Source organism: Caenorhabditis briggsae, assembly GCF_000004555.2.
Source record: "Caenorhabditis briggsae complete genome, chrV, whole genome shotgun sequence".
NCBI classification, from domain to species: Eukaryota; Metazoa; Nematoda; class Chromadorea; order Rhabditida; family Rhabditidae; genus Caenorhabditis; species Caenorhabditis briggsae.
In genome coordinates, this window is record NC_013488.2 from 10,036,822 (window position 1) to 10,053,036 (window position 16,215).

The 16,215-nt window shown below is 38.4% G+C and overlaps 4 protein-coding genes across 4 annotated transcripts; 3 read left to right on the top strand and 1 right to left on the bottom strand.

The window, feature by feature from the left end:
* Positions 1-1,955: 1,955 nt before the first annotated feature.
* Positions 1,956-2,417, top strand: CBG23073 (the record flags this gene model as incomplete). Its single annotated transcript, XM_002636373.1, has 2 exons — positions 1,956-2,100; positions 2,152-2,417. The coding sequence occupies 2 exons, from the start codon at positions 1,956-1,958 to the stop codon at positions 2,415-2,417; spliced, it is 411 nt and encodes a 136-aa protein (XP_002636419.1).
* An 8,829-nt stretch (positions 2,418-11,246) lies between these two features.
* CBG23071 lies at positions 11,247-12,861 on the top strand (the record flags this gene model as incomplete). The annotated part of the gene is made up of 7 exons (XM_045237561.1): positions 11,247-11,299; positions 11,383-11,608; positions 11,653-11,791; positions 11,835-12,068; positions 12,112-12,217; positions 12,443-12,627; positions 12,671-12,861. The coding sequence occupies 7 exons, from the start codon at positions 11,247-11,249 to the stop codon at positions 12,859-12,861; spliced, it is 1,134 nt and encodes a 377-aa protein (XP_045097838.1).
* A 338-nt stretch (positions 12,862-13,199) lies between these two features.
* On the top strand, positions 13,200-14,166 carry CBG23070 (the record flags this gene model as incomplete). Its single annotated transcript, XM_002636371.1, has 4 exons — positions 13,200-13,271; positions 13,338-13,412; positions 13,458-13,612; positions 13,662-14,166. The coding sequence occupies 4 exons, from the start codon at positions 13,200-13,202 to the stop codon at positions 14,164-14,166; spliced, it is 807 nt and encodes a 268-aa protein (XP_002636417.1).
* A 215-nt stretch (positions 14,167-14,381) lies between these two features.
* CBG23069 lies at positions 14,382-14,895 on the bottom strand (the record flags this gene model as incomplete). Its single annotated transcript, XM_002636370.1, has 3 exons — positions 14,382-14,489; positions 14,531-14,651; positions 14,753-14,895. The coding sequence occupies 3 exons, from the start codon at positions 14,893-14,895 to the stop codon at positions 14,382-14,384; spliced, it is 372 nt and encodes a 123-aa protein (XP_002636416.1).
* Between the last annotated feature and the right edge of the window lie 1,320 nt (positions 14,896-16,215).

A 16,215-nucleotide genomic window follows, 5' to 3' on the forward strand; every position in this document is an offset into this window, starting at 1 on the left:
TAAAGATCATCCCAATCAAGCAAAAAAACGAAAAGATAAACGAGAAGAATAGAGTTCAAATTGGAAAAAAAGTGGGGGAAGGCGGTTGAGTAATTGAATCACCTCCTGCTACACACCTACAGGGATGTACTCCAAGACGAAGGTGACATTTTGTGAAATTGAAAGGGGCCCCCTCTTAAAATACGTAAACTATACTAGAAGTGCCTGGCACTACCATGTACTAGTATAATTCAATCCAAGCATGCATGTCATCAAATTTCATGCCGAATTTCGTAATTTGTACCAACTCCAAACCAACATCGCGAAGAAAAATAACCAAAATTCAATCACCATGCAAATTTAGTCTTGAACTGATGATTCTGGAAAAAAAAGACCGAGGAGGGCCCATTGACGTCGTTGAGCATTTCAAGGGTGGGAAATTTGATGTGATTAGGCGGGAAGGACTTTTCCAGATGACTCCGGGAAACATGTAAGATCAATCTTTCAGAGGTCATATTTGACTAGAAAGACAACAAATTGACTACAACGTTCCAATTGAGATGGATCTTTGATGTTCTCCTTCTTGAAAATTTATTTGATTCTTTGATTTGATGGAATGGGGGTGACTATAATATTTCAATAGTGTTCCGAGAAGAAGTAGAAGTAAATTAACTACAAAAAAGTGTTCGAGTGGAAAGAGTTCACACCTTCAAAAATTGAATTTCTTCACATCATCTGAACTCATTTGTCATGCCTGATGCTCTTTGTTTTGGACTTAATAACTGCATCTTCTACTCAAAAATTCTTGCCAAAATCAGCAGCTCAACCGTTTGGTTTATTTTTCAGGTCAAAGCACCGATCGAAGAATTAATTGCTGCCACCCTCTCGATTTTCACCTGGATCTCATTAATATTGAAAAGGAAACGAAAAGTGTGATTACCCGGAAAGAGCAATCAACTTTAGAAGATCTCTGGAAGTTTGGAAAGATTTTGAAATCGGTAATACATACATCGTTTGAGCAACATTCAAAACATCCAAGAATTGCTCAGAGTTTATCCTGAGATTTGGGTCTTGACCCGTTGTTAATGATTCAAAAAATATGCTTAACCTGTCGCGGAAGGAGGATGAAATAACAGAAAGAAAATTTTTTTTTTGGACGGGGCCATGAGGGTTATTAAATGCTCAACAATCCTGAATACAAACCATGAAAAATTGCAGATCTGTTTTTCATTAGAAGTTCAAAAATCTATTACATACAAAATCCAAAAACCAGGTGACAGGTTATGTACCAGTAATTTAAAGAAGTTCCCAGGAGGGAGTATTATCCAGATGTTTGGCCAGTTGAACGTGGATCCAAAGAACTTTCAAGATGTACCCTCCTGAAACCTTTCGAAACAATTCTTGAAATCAGATTTTCATTATATATCTAGCGAAACAATTATGACTAACATTGAGAAATTGGTTTGTATACCTATCAGGCGAATTTTCGAAAGTCATGATGAAAGGCTTCCCACGTGGTTTTAATTGGTTCTAGAACTTTCTCTACTGCTCCTTGAAACCCACACATTCCTTGGTTCGCTTCACAGAACATGGGTCAAATCACTCCCACTCATCATTTGTTTCATTTTCTCCAACACCTTCTTCCCATCATCTTCTTCCTTCACGCCGCCTACAAAGTACACGCTCTCTGCGCCTCTTCCTCTCGCCTACTCTCTCCTCTCCTCCTGCATCTTGCTCCGCCCCTCGACCCGCAAACAATAACAATCTCACTCCTCCCTCTCGCCGCCTCGCTGAATTTTTTTCGCGGAAGGGGGCGGGGCGTGGAGGAAATGGCAAAAGTATATAAGGCATCGGAGAGAAGCAGCTAGCCTCGAAGAACATTTGTTAACTCCACCTCCTACTCTCACATTCTTCTTCTTCTCTTTTCATTCGAAACCTTCCTCTTCACTTTCGAAACTTTATACACTTCATTCAAAATGATATTCGAAGTTCCAATTGACCACTTCCCGGCTTCATCTCAACAAGTTTCTAAAGCTCGTGAGAACAAGCCACTCCGACTCTCGACTGTTTCACTTCACTCGAAAGAAGTCAATGCTGCAGTTGCTCCATTGAGCCCATCAGGTAAACTACTTCCTTCAATCCATTCATTTCCTTACCCATCTCATTTTTCAGTACGCCGATCTCAATTCAACTTCTCTGCTGAAGTTCAGAAGACTGCTCTTCCAAAGGTCCGAGCATCCATTCCACCACTCAAGAGAGCTCTCACCAGTCCGGCGCTTCCAGTACAACATCTCAACCTTAACTTGGTTCGCAAAGCATCCAACCCATCTTCCCAAACAAGTCGGAACAATTCTGTCAGTGACCTACTCCGAAGTGATCTGTTCAAAATGCCATCTCGACTCTTATCCACGGCAGTATCTTTGCACCAACTGGCATAATCAGTAGCAATCTTAGGCCATCCACCTAATTTATTTGATTATCTTCATGTTTCATCACTTCCCACCCCTGTTTCCCATTTTCTTCCTATGCCTATCGGGTCCTCCCCAACCATCGAATCTCTCTTTTCCTTTGGATCTCTCTGATATGATTTGTAAACCGGTCCCTTCTTGATGATGATCCTCCCGAATCCCAGTTTCGAACAAAAGCTAATAACAAATATGGAATACTACGTGTATCTGTCAGTGATATAGATAAGACTGAAAATAATAATAACAATAATAAATGATGTCTTGAAATACTATTTTTAGGTCTTTTTTGCAGTCACGAAAAAAAAACAGGAAAATAACAGCTCTGCAATTTTTTGCTGCTGTTTTCGATGAGCAACACTAACAGCACAAGAAATTGGCTCAGTTCCAGTAGATAACAGTTCTTTGGTGTTTCACAGATTTTTATCGTTTCCTCATCACCGGTGCACAAAGATTGTTTTCTTTTTCAGATAGAATGTTTTCTGGGTCAACTCTAACCCTTATCGGTTAGGCACATTTTCCGTTTCCATTGCACGCGAGACTTCTGAAGTTCCTGAATTCGTTTCCGTTTTTTCACAATCGTACTAGTCGGTACTAGCTGGCAAATATCTCACGATGTTTTTCAAATTTGCAAATCTCACGATGCCTTTTTCTACTGATGTGTGTTTGCGGAAAAAGAACGACGGAGTAGCATTAGCAGCATAGTACTCAAATCAGTTTCCGGCTCATGGCTCCAGTGACATCAATCTACGCTACATTTTTCCGGTCGGTCGCACCCCAGTCGGCATTTCGGCTTTACGCTACCTTTATCAGATCAAATCACATCATCTTTGAGTCGTTTTGGATTCAGATCATCTACACGTACGCATCTTCTGCCCCAACCCACTCAAAAGACACTTTGATTCCCGGAAAATTCGAAGATTATTCACCATTCTGATCCCATATATACCTACAATTTTAAGAGACACTTACGCACGAGTGAGCTGAAAATTGTAGGATAAGGAAGGATTCTGAGAGGGAGAAGCGACAAAATAAATCACTCGATTTATAGTTTTTGTCTGGATTGGAGATATAAAGTTTGAATACAGATGGATAAGGAAGTTCCAAAAGTGGTCAAGATCTGGAACAAAACAATTTCATAGCTCATCGAAACATAATGATCCCTGGTCAAGTACTTAATATTCCCAGTGGGACAGGTAGCACTTCTGAAGAGTTCATTCATAGTTCTGGTCAACTGATAGATAACACAAAAGTTGTCTTCTAAAATTTGCTAACGTCAAATCTGTGCATTCAATATTTAATCCAGATTGTAGTATCTTTGTCAAAACCACGAAAAATATACATAGGTGGGTATGAAAGCGCTGATAGCCAGACTAATCTTTTAAAAAACCCGTATTTCAATGTCTACTAGGAGAAGAATTTGTAAAATCTATGCGCAAGTGTATTTTTTGTGCTGGAGAGTTCAGCTCAACTTCCTCACAAAAGTTCAGAAGTCTAAGACCATCTGGGTCACCTGCTTTCAAGTTTGATCATCTCTGTCTTCTTGTTTTGAATACACCTTCACTTCTGATATCACATATGTTCATATTCTGCTTCCAAGGGAACACACTATGTACCAATACTACATTAAAATTGTATGGAAGCAAAGTATAAATGGGAATCAAACGAATTCGGTCGCGGTCAGAAAACACAAAGAAGAAGAAAATAGGGAACGATCGGTTCCCGAATCGGAACGAAAAGAACCGAAGAAGGGGAAAAAAGTGAAGAAGAAGAAGCATTCAATTGCTGCCCTTCCCAAAATTTTTGTAATAGACGGAACATATCAATTAGTGTTGTAGATGGCATTGGAAGGGAGAAAAGTGTGAAACATCAACACTCTCAAGGGTTCTTCTTCCCTCTTCTAACCGGTATGCAACCTCATTTTCGTTTTCCTTTTTTGCAGTCTGTCTATAAGCAATCGGAATTCCTGTCTAGCATCTTTATGACAGACAAAGAGAGAGGGAAGAGGTAACCATTTGGAAAATTGAATAATTGAAAGAATGTGTGTGTGTGTGTTGATAACACGCCAAGCACACACATCACGATGCTCGTTCATCTTGACCGGGTGGGAGAAAGAGAAAGGACAGAGGGCATTTGTGATAATGCATGTCTTGCAAATTACATATTTATATGTCATTGATTGAGAAGTGTAACTGTTTTCCAGCCGTGTCTGCTGGTGAATAGTACGTGGAAAGTTTGGCATGTCGTGCGATTCACATGGTATCTCTTCCCCAAGTTGTCCGGGAAACCCGGGGGGCAAAGGGTGTGATGGGAAAGTAACTCGGAGAAAAAAGTGGTCAGATTTTTATATGTTGACAGCTTTCTGACAAGAAGAACAGAGAACTAGTGCGTTATCTAGAAACTGATCAAATAGAAAATATAGTTTTCAACACAAATGGCAACTTCTCCGAAAAAAACTATTTCAGGATAGAGAACAGGGTTATTGCTCATTATTGATGAGTCAGGAGTCCTCTGAACTTCAATGTTGACCTAAATCCGGAAATCACATTCAGATAAGGTTCAGGAAGAAACTCATATGTTTGTCATAACCTTCCTTGAAGGGACTTAAATGTCTATGACACGTAACTACAGTAATCTAGAAAAAGCTATAAATCCTGGTTTCGAGAAGAGCCTCAAAACATGAGATTTTGTGTCATAAACCCAGCTTTTTTTTCATCATTCTTGCCATTTCGGTGGTTCATAAACTGTCCAAAACACTTTGTGATGCCTTACCAATCCGCTTGACACTGTTCACGTAGCTTCTGAATCCAGATCAAAACAACTACTCGGGTCCTTCTAATGTATTCTGAATTCTGGAGGAAGAGAACTAATTGTGTCCTGGTGTCTGAGAACACGATGTGTTTGAATTGACATCATGAAACCTTATTGAGTTACGCAATATCAAAGTTTTGCACCTGCTCATTTAATTATATCCGATAATTTTCAAAAAAACTGCTGCTCCCGACCCACTCTTTCTTTGTTGTGTACCTGATGATGTTGCGAAAAAACTCAATTTAGAAATCACACTACAACGAATTTGAAAAAAAGAGAATTCCCCCAATTTTTGACCATCAATCAAGGGAGCATAGGGCACTTATCATCATCATATTCACCGATTTTCTGGGTGATTTTGATAAGGAAATAGGGGAAAGTGGGAAGACTTTCTCTCTCCACCAGCAAATTGTTTTCCCCAAAAAAGAATGGTGTGCACGTTTTTCCAGGGTCAGCAAAAAATGAAACATCTAGTAGATGAGAAGGTAAACAAATAATAGAAAACGGAAGAAAAAACTGTAGATGAAGATAGAACAGAATGTACTATGGTCTATTTGGAGTCTTATTATCATTTGGGGTTTTCTACTTTGTGATAACCGATACGGTACAAGCGTGTTCCTGCAACTGGGTACATGGAATAAAGAACGAAGTATCTAACTAATTTTCATTATTTACACCCATAGGAAAAAGCAGCAAGGTCTCGAGGTTCAATGGAGCACGATTTCTGAGCAGAGATGTTGGACGGCTGTGTACACCCACTATTATTTTTTCTATTGTACTACTCCTTTTGTCATAATCCAAAAACTTCGAATGTGTGGATTAGAATTTGAACTCTTCTTTTCTTCCACTTCATGTTTTTTTCCAAAAGTGTGATGTCGTAGATCGCACATTTCTAATTGATCAGAGACGAGTCGGATTATGATGAGCTGAATTTTCTACACGCGTATTTCTTTCAAGCTGTTAACAATTGGGTCAACCTGACACGAGAACATGTGGGCACTCATAGTTCGGCTCATTGTTTTCTGGAAATTTCGGATCGTGGGAACATTTGGAAGGAAGGGAAAAATTATATTCTTGAGATCCGGAAAACTTTTGTTAGGATTTCCCAGAATATAAATAAAACATAAGCAAGGAGGAAGAGATCAGTTAAAAAAGCCTTACACCTTTAGATCTAGAAAGATTTGAGATAAAAAAGCCTTTTGATTGTCAGGGAGATTTTCGAAAATGCTATCAAGTTCTAAAAGTTTCATGATGTAAACAGGAAACTTTATATCTCAAGAAACTAATTGATCTGGATTGAAAAGGGAGACTCCTACCAAAAATGTGTATTGCATTAAAACTTTTCAAAAGATATATATTGATAAGTTTCCAAATATTAAACATTCAAAAAAAAACATCCAAAATCCTCGAAAACGCCGTCGAAAAAAACAGGATTCGAGATCCCGCGCAGTGAGAACCCAAGGTCACTTAAAAACGACGTCCCTCCGCCATGGCCTAGGTTTCTCACAACTCAAATCCTTGTCCCTCCTCCCGAATTTTTCTGGCAAACTTTTTGCTTTCAACGGCGTTTTTGGGGGATTTCGGACTTTAAAAAAAATATCTAATTTTAGGAGATTACATAACATTGGAAACATGTGCATTAAAAATTTTCGGAGCTCCCCTCTAAGAGGCTGATTGATCTGGATTTCAAAATGTAATCATGAACTAATTATCGATTCAGGAGTTGCAGTTTAAGCAAACGTCTTCCCACCTAACTGCCCTCTTGTTTCTTCCTACCATACCAGATCTATTCTCTTGGTAATCTCTTACTTTAGTCATCCAGACTATCTATATCTCTATAACCTTTTTATCCACCCGCTATTTTTTGTCTAGCCTTCTTCCTTCTTTTTTTGAACACCCATACCTTCCATTGTTCTATCTAATTTTAGATGTTCGTTCGACTTTTATTCATAAAACGTGGGTGTCTACGCACATCTTCATTCTCGGGCTCTCACTTTTTCAGGTAAAAACAAGTGGATTAGCAGAAAAAAGGTTTTTTGAATATCTCTGTTGAGGGTGGAAATGGCTTGATCTTGTAGAGGAAATTTCCGGGGAAAAGGGACCAGTATGCTTTGATCTTTGCTGCTAGTGCTAACCGAAAAAATTTTTGAAACTTTTGAAATGCTCTCCGGAAGTTCTCCTGGAGCATTAGTGCAAAGCAAACTTCCGTATTCCTTTGTAAAGGTGACTAGTTTCTTAAAAGTTGATCGTTGGTAAAAGGGAACATCAACCTTTGTGATTGCTTGTTTTTGTTTACTACCACTACCATCAATCCTACATTTTCTTTTCGGAAATGATTGTTTATCAACAAGGGACAACTCTAGAAAGAAGACAAAATGTTGTAGTGGTCGAGGTGTCAATTAAGCGATCTTTCTGTCTAGATTTCAAAACTAACCCTGGCCAGGAAACGAAAAGTTGACTCATTTGTTTTTAAAGAAACAGGCGGAAGGTGACTGGGGGTCGAAAGAAGAGACAAAAGAAGAGACAAAAAAAACGTTTTGAGTGGGTTGAGACAACAATGATTGAACGAACGAAAAAGCGATGATGAGTGAGTGACCGGAAAAGAGATAGTATAGTATGTATTAGACTGGGTGAATAAAGAATGTCGAGAATTTGTTCATTGTGAACGAAATGGTCACGTTGCTTCTAGGCGACAGCCTAGATTGGCGAGGAACGTTTTTTTGTGTTCAGCTAACAGTACCACAGAAATGACGTGGGTTGATATCAATCCAATAGGGTTTTAGATCAGGTACACATGAGGCACTCTGATTTGTGATAAATCATTGAAACAAAAAATAGGGACCAATTTTATTGGTTTGTCTCTCACCAGAGTTCTTGGAAACTTCTTGGAATAGTATAATGGTGAATTGTTGTGAGAATTTTAATGGGGTTCAGAACGAGCGTGAGAAGTTTAACTTGAATTGGAAAACCTAAATAATAAAGTTCGAAATGATATCATTTGGGGATGATGTTGTGTAGGGCTCAATTTTAAAATGTTCCAAGTGTCTGTAAGTGTCTGTAAGATGTTCGGAATGACCTTTTCGTTTTACCTATTTCGGATCTTTGGAATTTCGAAATCCCCTATCGTTGTCCAAAAAGCTCTAACTCCGAAAAAAAAGTTCAGAGATTTTCAAAAAAAAAACCTTTCGAAAATATTTCGAATTTTTTTTCTTTTTTTTTCGAAGTTCTCTTTTGCGGAATTCGGAATTCCGTTGCGAACATTTCTGGTAAGCATCAGATTCCAAAGAACTTTGACCATAACATCATTTCCAGTTCCGCATTTTTTTGCAAATAGTTCAGTTCCAATCCTTAGTACTCGGTTTTTGGAACGTCCACTCAATTGACTATTCTCGTTCAAAAAGTGATTTGGGTGAAGTACCGATTCACCTTTTTTCCAATTATTCCAAGGTTATTTGGTTCAAGAATTCTTTGGAAGTAGGTACTTCTAGTTTCAGAAAAAATCGTATTGCCTACAGAAAAATGATTTCATTTTTCTCAAAGTTCAAACTATCCTGGGGGTTTCCATTTGTACCACAATATTAAGGATGATTCCAGAAAAAACAACAATTAAAATCATTCGAATTTCAGGGAAATCTCAGTCTTCCACCCCCAGTCACAAGCTCATTGTCTTCAAAATCATTCTCCAATTTTCTTATTTTTTCTCTGAAAATATCATCATTCTGGAAATGAGTTGAAATGCTTCTTTTTTCCTTTTTTTCTTAGGAAATCAACAATCATAAACTCCTCCGCGCACTCGTTTTGCTTCTGACGGAAACGTTTATTTGGCTATTAATAAATTCAGAAGCGACCAGGTTCTTTTTTTTCGATTAATATGTTTCCGATTCCCACACCAAGTTAACATTCTGAAAATAGAAAAAGAAGAGAGAATGCGATGGGATTTTCACATACACTCTTTCCTCTAGAAATAGAAATAAGCTAACCATTAGCGTTGAATTCAAAGCTTTGATAATAAATGTCGGGGATTTGTATGTATGCAAATAATCCCTCATAGTTAAAAGGTGACGGATTTCGATGGTCAAATATGGAAACACTTCAAAAGGATAATAGGGTGACGACAGCAATCTTCATCTTTTGGAAAAATATCTTTTGGAGAAGTGTTTTCTGGATAAAATCATCGTTGCAGAGGGACACATCAGGGTTGTTTCATCGGAATGACGAATCTGAAAGGAATGGAATTCTTCATGATCAGCAACGATTTTCAGTTCGGCGAACTTGCAGAGAGAACTTGCAGAACAATGAAACCGGATCAATACATCTGCAGTGGACTTGCATCTGATCACAGATGAAAAGTTGCGATGCTCTTGATGTGAATTCCTACAGACCTTTTTAATTATGTCTTGTGTCTAGACACAAAGGTGTTGCAAATATTTCAAAGATTTCTGAACTTGGGATGGAAACTGTGTCCTGTGGTCTGGACGAATAATATTTTCGTACAATTCGGATCAGATCCTTAGAAAATAATTTTAAAAGCTCATTCAGGGGTGTAACAGGAATGTTCCGGAATGGCCTTCTCAGGATTATTCGGAATGCCGAAAACTCTGAGTTTCAAAATTTCTTTGGAATATTCCGATTTTGAAGGCTTATGAATTCCGCAACATTCCGATTATGAACATTTCGGGATTTTCGGAATTCCAATTTCAGGAGGCAGAGTGCTTCCAATTGATAAAGCCCTAATTATAAGTCGAAGCTGCTCGATTCGAAACTGAGCCGAATAAAAACTGGAAAATTCACGAGCGATCATACTTTGGCTGATAATTCAATGACATGCATAGGAAGAAAGGGCTGACATAAATTAGAAAAATGCAAAAATCACAAGTACTGTAAACTCTAGAAGACCCATACTGTCAAGTTTGACACTTCTGATGTTATGAAAAGAAATTCGTCAGTTGACAACTTTTTCATATTATTGGCAGGAAGCGAGGAAAATTGGCAGAAAGTTAGAAGTTAGGGTGCCCTTCTATTACAGAATTTGCGATATTACTGTACTACAAAAAATTATTGAAAACCCACAAATAAATTTCTAGTTTCTAAATTCTATTTTGATTTATAATTTTTTCAATCATCGCATCCCTTCATAGCCTCTTGAAATTATAACATCCGTTCATACATCCTGTTTTTCTAAAAAAATTATTCCAAGACATTCAAATACCATTTTCCAGAGCTGGAAATAATAAATATAATACGGATTTCCTGAAAATAAACTTCTCAAACCCTGCAAAGTTTTTATGACATCGTTTGTTTTCTAAATGGAAAATGTTTCCAGCTTGAAATAAACTTCTTCCAAAAAGTGCTTCCAATTGGCATCAAAGAATACACCTTCTGCCGTATGACCAACACCTTTACTTTTAAAAAAATGTTTTCGTCTGGTTTGGAACAGAATGACAAATGAAACCGAGATCAGGTAATCATTCTTTTTTCAACCAAACCACATTATTTTTTTCAACCAAACTAATGTTACTTCTGTCTGCAACGGAAGGTATTCAAATAACTTCCCTGTTTCACTCTCAATTAGTCAACGTCTTCCGCATTCAGTGTTAGAACTGCAAAAAACAGCAAAGGGAAAAATAAGTTTGAATTGGTACGGGGGCAGAGAGAAGATGATGAATATCCGGAGCGACGCTTGATGATACTTCGAATCTCAATTGCTCTTCACCTTGTCTCCTTTTTCTCCTTCTACACTCAGATGCATCATTTTCTCGTCTTCATCATTTTCCGAAATGCCGCTCGTCAGGAACATCATACTTCTTCCTCTTATCTTTCTGATTCCTGAATCTATTGAATACTGCCCATTCAAAAAGTAGGATTCCAAGTTGTTTACCATAAACCTGTAATATGTAACAGGGCCCCCACACTGTCAAATTTGAGCTCAATTATCTCGATTCCTATGCAAGAAATCAAAAATGTGTCAACTGATAAAACATTTCTGAAATTATGATAAACAATTTATCAGTTGGCACCTTGTTTATATATTTGACAGGAACCAAGTAAGCGTGGCTCAAAGTTAAGTTAGTGGGCCCTTCTATTACAGGTTTTACGGTGCATGGAGAATTGAAACTAAAACTTCCAGAGCCGTTGTAGATGACATCCTACTCATTCCCACAGATGATTACTTATCTGTAGAGCAAGATGAATCTGCAGAAGTTTGTGAAATAGAAATTCACAGTTCAAGCGGAGATCTTCTTTTGGTTTCCATCACGAATTTCCTCATGTTTTCACACAGAAGACCAAGAAATCCAAATGATATTATTGTGAGGAACAACGACATGCAATTTATTTTAGATACTAAGCCGAAGGTATCCAGAGAGATCTGATAGACAATATAAACATTGCTGTTCAGGGATACCAGCTCATGAAGACTCCAATATGGCTTATCATTCCAATGAATTTAAACTTTCGTTCGATTTTTTTGTTTTCCAATCCCAGAGATTGTACATCTGAAAACACTATGCGATGTCCGGAGTATAGTCTCTGTTATAGTAAGTCACAGCTGAGTTACGAATGTTTTATGGATAGTTTCAGATTGCTCAAAATACTGTTTCTCAACAAATTTGGAGTGTGATGGGCTTGATACTTGTGGAGAAGATGAATCGAGTTGCACTTTTATAAATGCAAGAATAATCAAAAGAGTTCCTGAAAAATATTCATTTTTCCAGCCACGCACCCCTCACACATCTTATCGGTACGGTAGGGATGCTCTTTCATCCAGTCAGATCATGCTCATTGGATTTTTCGCATTGAATGGCTCATTTATAGGTAAAACACTTAATGCTCACTAATATACTGTATCTTATTAAAGTATTTTTCCTGATACTATCACTCTGTTCCGCTGGAATATTCTATCGTTGTCCGTGGTACGCGAAGAACAGCAAAGCTTCTCGTCACACCTTCATCCGATATCTTCGGTGAGTCATTTTCACTGAAAACTAGGAACTAAAAAATAAATACTATTCTTGTCAGTTGACAAACTAAAAGTTCCTTATTTTCAAACTAAACAACTTTTGAGAAGATTACAAACTTGTCTGGGAGATTATCTAAATATATTACACACGAAGCTCAAAAAGAGGAGCTGCCTTATTGCTTCCTTATTCATCATCATCCCCTATTACTCAGATTATTGTTGTTTGTAGGGAAGCAATTCCTCCTGCACTCGCTGCTCCCAACCCGCCACTCGATCAGGGGGAGCAACCGAAGATAGAAGATGACAAAATGTTGACCGTACCAGCTACTCCTCCGAGACATACTCGTCACCGTCACTCTATTCTTAGCAGAATCAATTTTCAACCAGCTCCGGCTCTCAGTGAAATTGAACCAGGTTTTGTGAATAATTCTTAACTGTAAACTATTATTAAATTCAGAAGTGGAGGATCGAGAACAATCGCCGCAAGAGTCAATTTGTGAGCCGCCTGCACATCAGCCAGAAGTATTTCTTCGGCGTCAGAGTTTACCATTTGGGCTGAACGCTGTTCCACTTCCAGCTGATTTGAATTCGAAGATCTTGGAGAAGAAAACACGTTTTGGTTCGAGAGCAATGTCTTTTCAACATTAATTAATTATGCTCTGACACTGATTTGTTTATGTTGCTTGAATTTTTAAAAAATAAATACTTTCCCACACATAATCCGAGTTATTTTTTCAAGCTTTTTCAGAAAAGAGCTGAAGAAGAAATTAGAAGATTCGCTGAATTCAGTTTCCTTCTTACGGCTAGCAACGACACTCCGCTATCCCGCCACTGCGCCCTGTTTAGCGGGTAGCTTCTTTCAAAAAACATTTTTTCGAAACAAAGAAAATCTCCAAATTCTGAGTATCTTCGCTTTTCCTTTATTTACTTCTAAAAAATCAAACTATAACATTTTCAGCTCTAGACAACTTGCTTAAACCGTCAAAATGGCTAGAAATGCTGAAAAAGCGATGACCGCGTTGGCGAGATGGCGGAGAATGAAAGAAGAAGAGGAACGAGTGAGTATCAGTATAGTTTTTAGCCTGGAACAATGAATAATTTCGTCAACATAATATTATTTTCAGGGACCCATTGCTCGAAGACCACACGATGTGAAAGATTGCAGAAATTTGTCAGACGCGGAAAGGTTCCGAAGAGAAGTTAGTTTGGCATCGTATTTTTATTGCCTAACAAAAGAACTTCAGATTGTTCGTGATGCAGCGAAAAAAATTACCGCGATTCAAAATCCTGGACTTGGTGAATTCAAACTCCGTGATTTGAACGACGAGATCAATCGACTCATAAAACTGAAACACGCTTGGGAGCAACGAATTCGAGAATTAGGTGGCACAGACTATCGGTAATATTATTTCCAAATAGAGATCATACACTCATCTCGTTTTTTTCAGGAAATATGCGCAAAAAGAACTAGATGCGATAGGAAGAGAGACAGGCAATTCACGAGGTTACAAGTACTTCGGAGCAGCAAAAGACCTTCCCGGAGTTCGTGAACTTTTTGAGAAAGGTACTGAAGGCGAAGATCAACGGAGGCATCGTGCCGATCTGATCAGAAATGTCGATGCTCATTATTTCGGTTACTTGGACGATGAAGATGGCCGGCTCATTCCACTTGAGAAGCTTGTAGAAGAGAAAAACCTCGAGAAGATTGCAAAGGAGTTTGCTGAAAAGCAAGCGCAGAAGCAGCAGTATGCTACGGAGGCAGCTCCCGAAAACATTTACAAAGTTGAAGACGAGGAAGATGATGATGATTTGGCGACACAAGAATCGACCGTTATCGGAGAAGATGGAAGACCGATGACCATCCGACACGTGCTACTTCCAACGCAACAGGACATTGAGGAGATGTTGTTGGAGCAGAAGAAACAGGAACTCATGAACAAGTATCTCGATTAATTTTCATCCACCTAATTTATTTCTTTGTTTTATCCGATGTGTTTGTTCTCGATCTGGATGTATTATGAAGTTTTCATATTTTTCATTTTGGACTATAAGAACCAGGGGAACATGAATATCATAGAAGAAAGAGAGAAAATACAAGTAAACCGATTGACATCATCTGCCGTGAAGATGTATTACAAAATTCACGTCCCGAACATAAACACAGCTTGTCACCAGAAGAGAGCTCCGTTCGGCAGCCTTCCGGATGGTACGTGTGGATTAATGAGTCGTGTGGTAAGCACGTCAAAGCAACTGTGACGCCTCGTCCAGGTTGATTTCTGGAAAGTTAACGTTTTTGAATTGGAGAACTACAAACTACACGATGTTTTTTTTTGGAAGGTTTGCTAAAAATAATTTTTCCCGCGCTTTTTCGATAGAATGCAGGCACCGCTGAGTAGCGACTCAGCAGTTCAACTTCATCGAGACAAACGCTAATTTTGCTGTGATATGACGATACTCGCGTTTGAGAGCATTTACAAGACGTTCCGATTAAGAACCAAGAGAACTGGAGAACTACGAACTATCGGTTCAAAAATCTTACCTCTGCACTCTGAGACAGGCGGCTCCTTCGCACAGAGAACATGTGTCAGATGTTTCACAGTCCGAACCGTCAAGACACCACATCTGATGACTGTCACGACACATAATTATGAGAACGAGAAAAAGTGAGACGCCGACGCTCATCGGCGCTCGAGCATGACCGTCTGGAGTATTTGTCTGGAAATTTATAAGATTTAATGAAATTCGGGTGATGAGAGTTCGTTAGAAAAGGCGCGAGGTCGGATATTCGAGATCCAGCAAAAACGGAGATTGGTAGATCTACGGTACCTTATAAGAAGGTGTCCCACACTTCCATCTTTGACCTAATTTATCTATTGATACGGTTTTGGAAATCCGTTTTTCGTGCATTGTGGATATTTGACTTGACTTTGGTGTGAAGGATCTTCTTGGTGACCTTATCGATCTTATCTAATTTATCTATGTTACTGTAAGAGATATCGAAAATGTGTCAACTGGTAAAACGTTTGTGATATTATGATGAACAATTGTTCAGTTAACAAGTTTTTTATGTCTTTGACAGGAACCGAGATAAATTGGCTCAAATTTTAAAATTAGCGGGCTATTCTCTTTTAGGTTTTACGGCGTTTAGGCAAACTTTTATATAAATCTTATAAGTGGTTTGTGGGTGATGTTGGTAAGAATTTAGAAACAACACTTCGACGTCTCCATTGGTGGTTGAATAATTCAAAAACTTTCAAACGCCGAAATTTCGGGGAACAGGTGAAAAATGGCTATATATCAAAAACGGCTAATAATCCAGTTAGTCGTCACTCCAACTTTCTGTTTCCTTCTCCCAAAGAGTTGTGGGATAGCATTCTTACTAGCTAGTAGTCGTAGTATCAAAGTTGGTGACAGGCGGTCCAAGAAAAAGAAGGAATAAAGTGTCGGTGGAAAGAAGGAGAAGAGGAGAAAGATGAAAAAGGGACGGACGGACAGACGGACATGACCACGACGACCTATGAATGAATCTATGAATTTGAGATGGAATATTTCATATCGCTTTTCGCCACCACTACCAAGTGTTAGAAGAAAGAGAAGCATGAAGATGTGACAAAACAAAATTGTTTTGCATGTCCTTCTGACCATCTCAGTCCTGAAGAACGTTCTGGGTGACGACGAAGTGGAAAAGAAATTCTGAAGGACACTCGGAGATGAAACAGGTTGATTATAATTTGCAGGTATTTTGATGCCTACTTCAGAGGATCACTTTGAAACAAAGCAGTTCTTTTGATTTGCAGGTTTTTTGATCCAAAGAATTGATCAATGAACAGAAGAAATCTTTACAAATAGTCTAAACACCTTAATAGAACTCTCCGAAATCTTCAACTTTGAGCTTATATACTGTAAAACCTGTAATAGAAGTGCCCCCTGACTTTCAACTTTGAGCTCAATTATCTCGGTTCTTGATAAAGATATCAAAAATGTGTCAACTGATAAATGGTT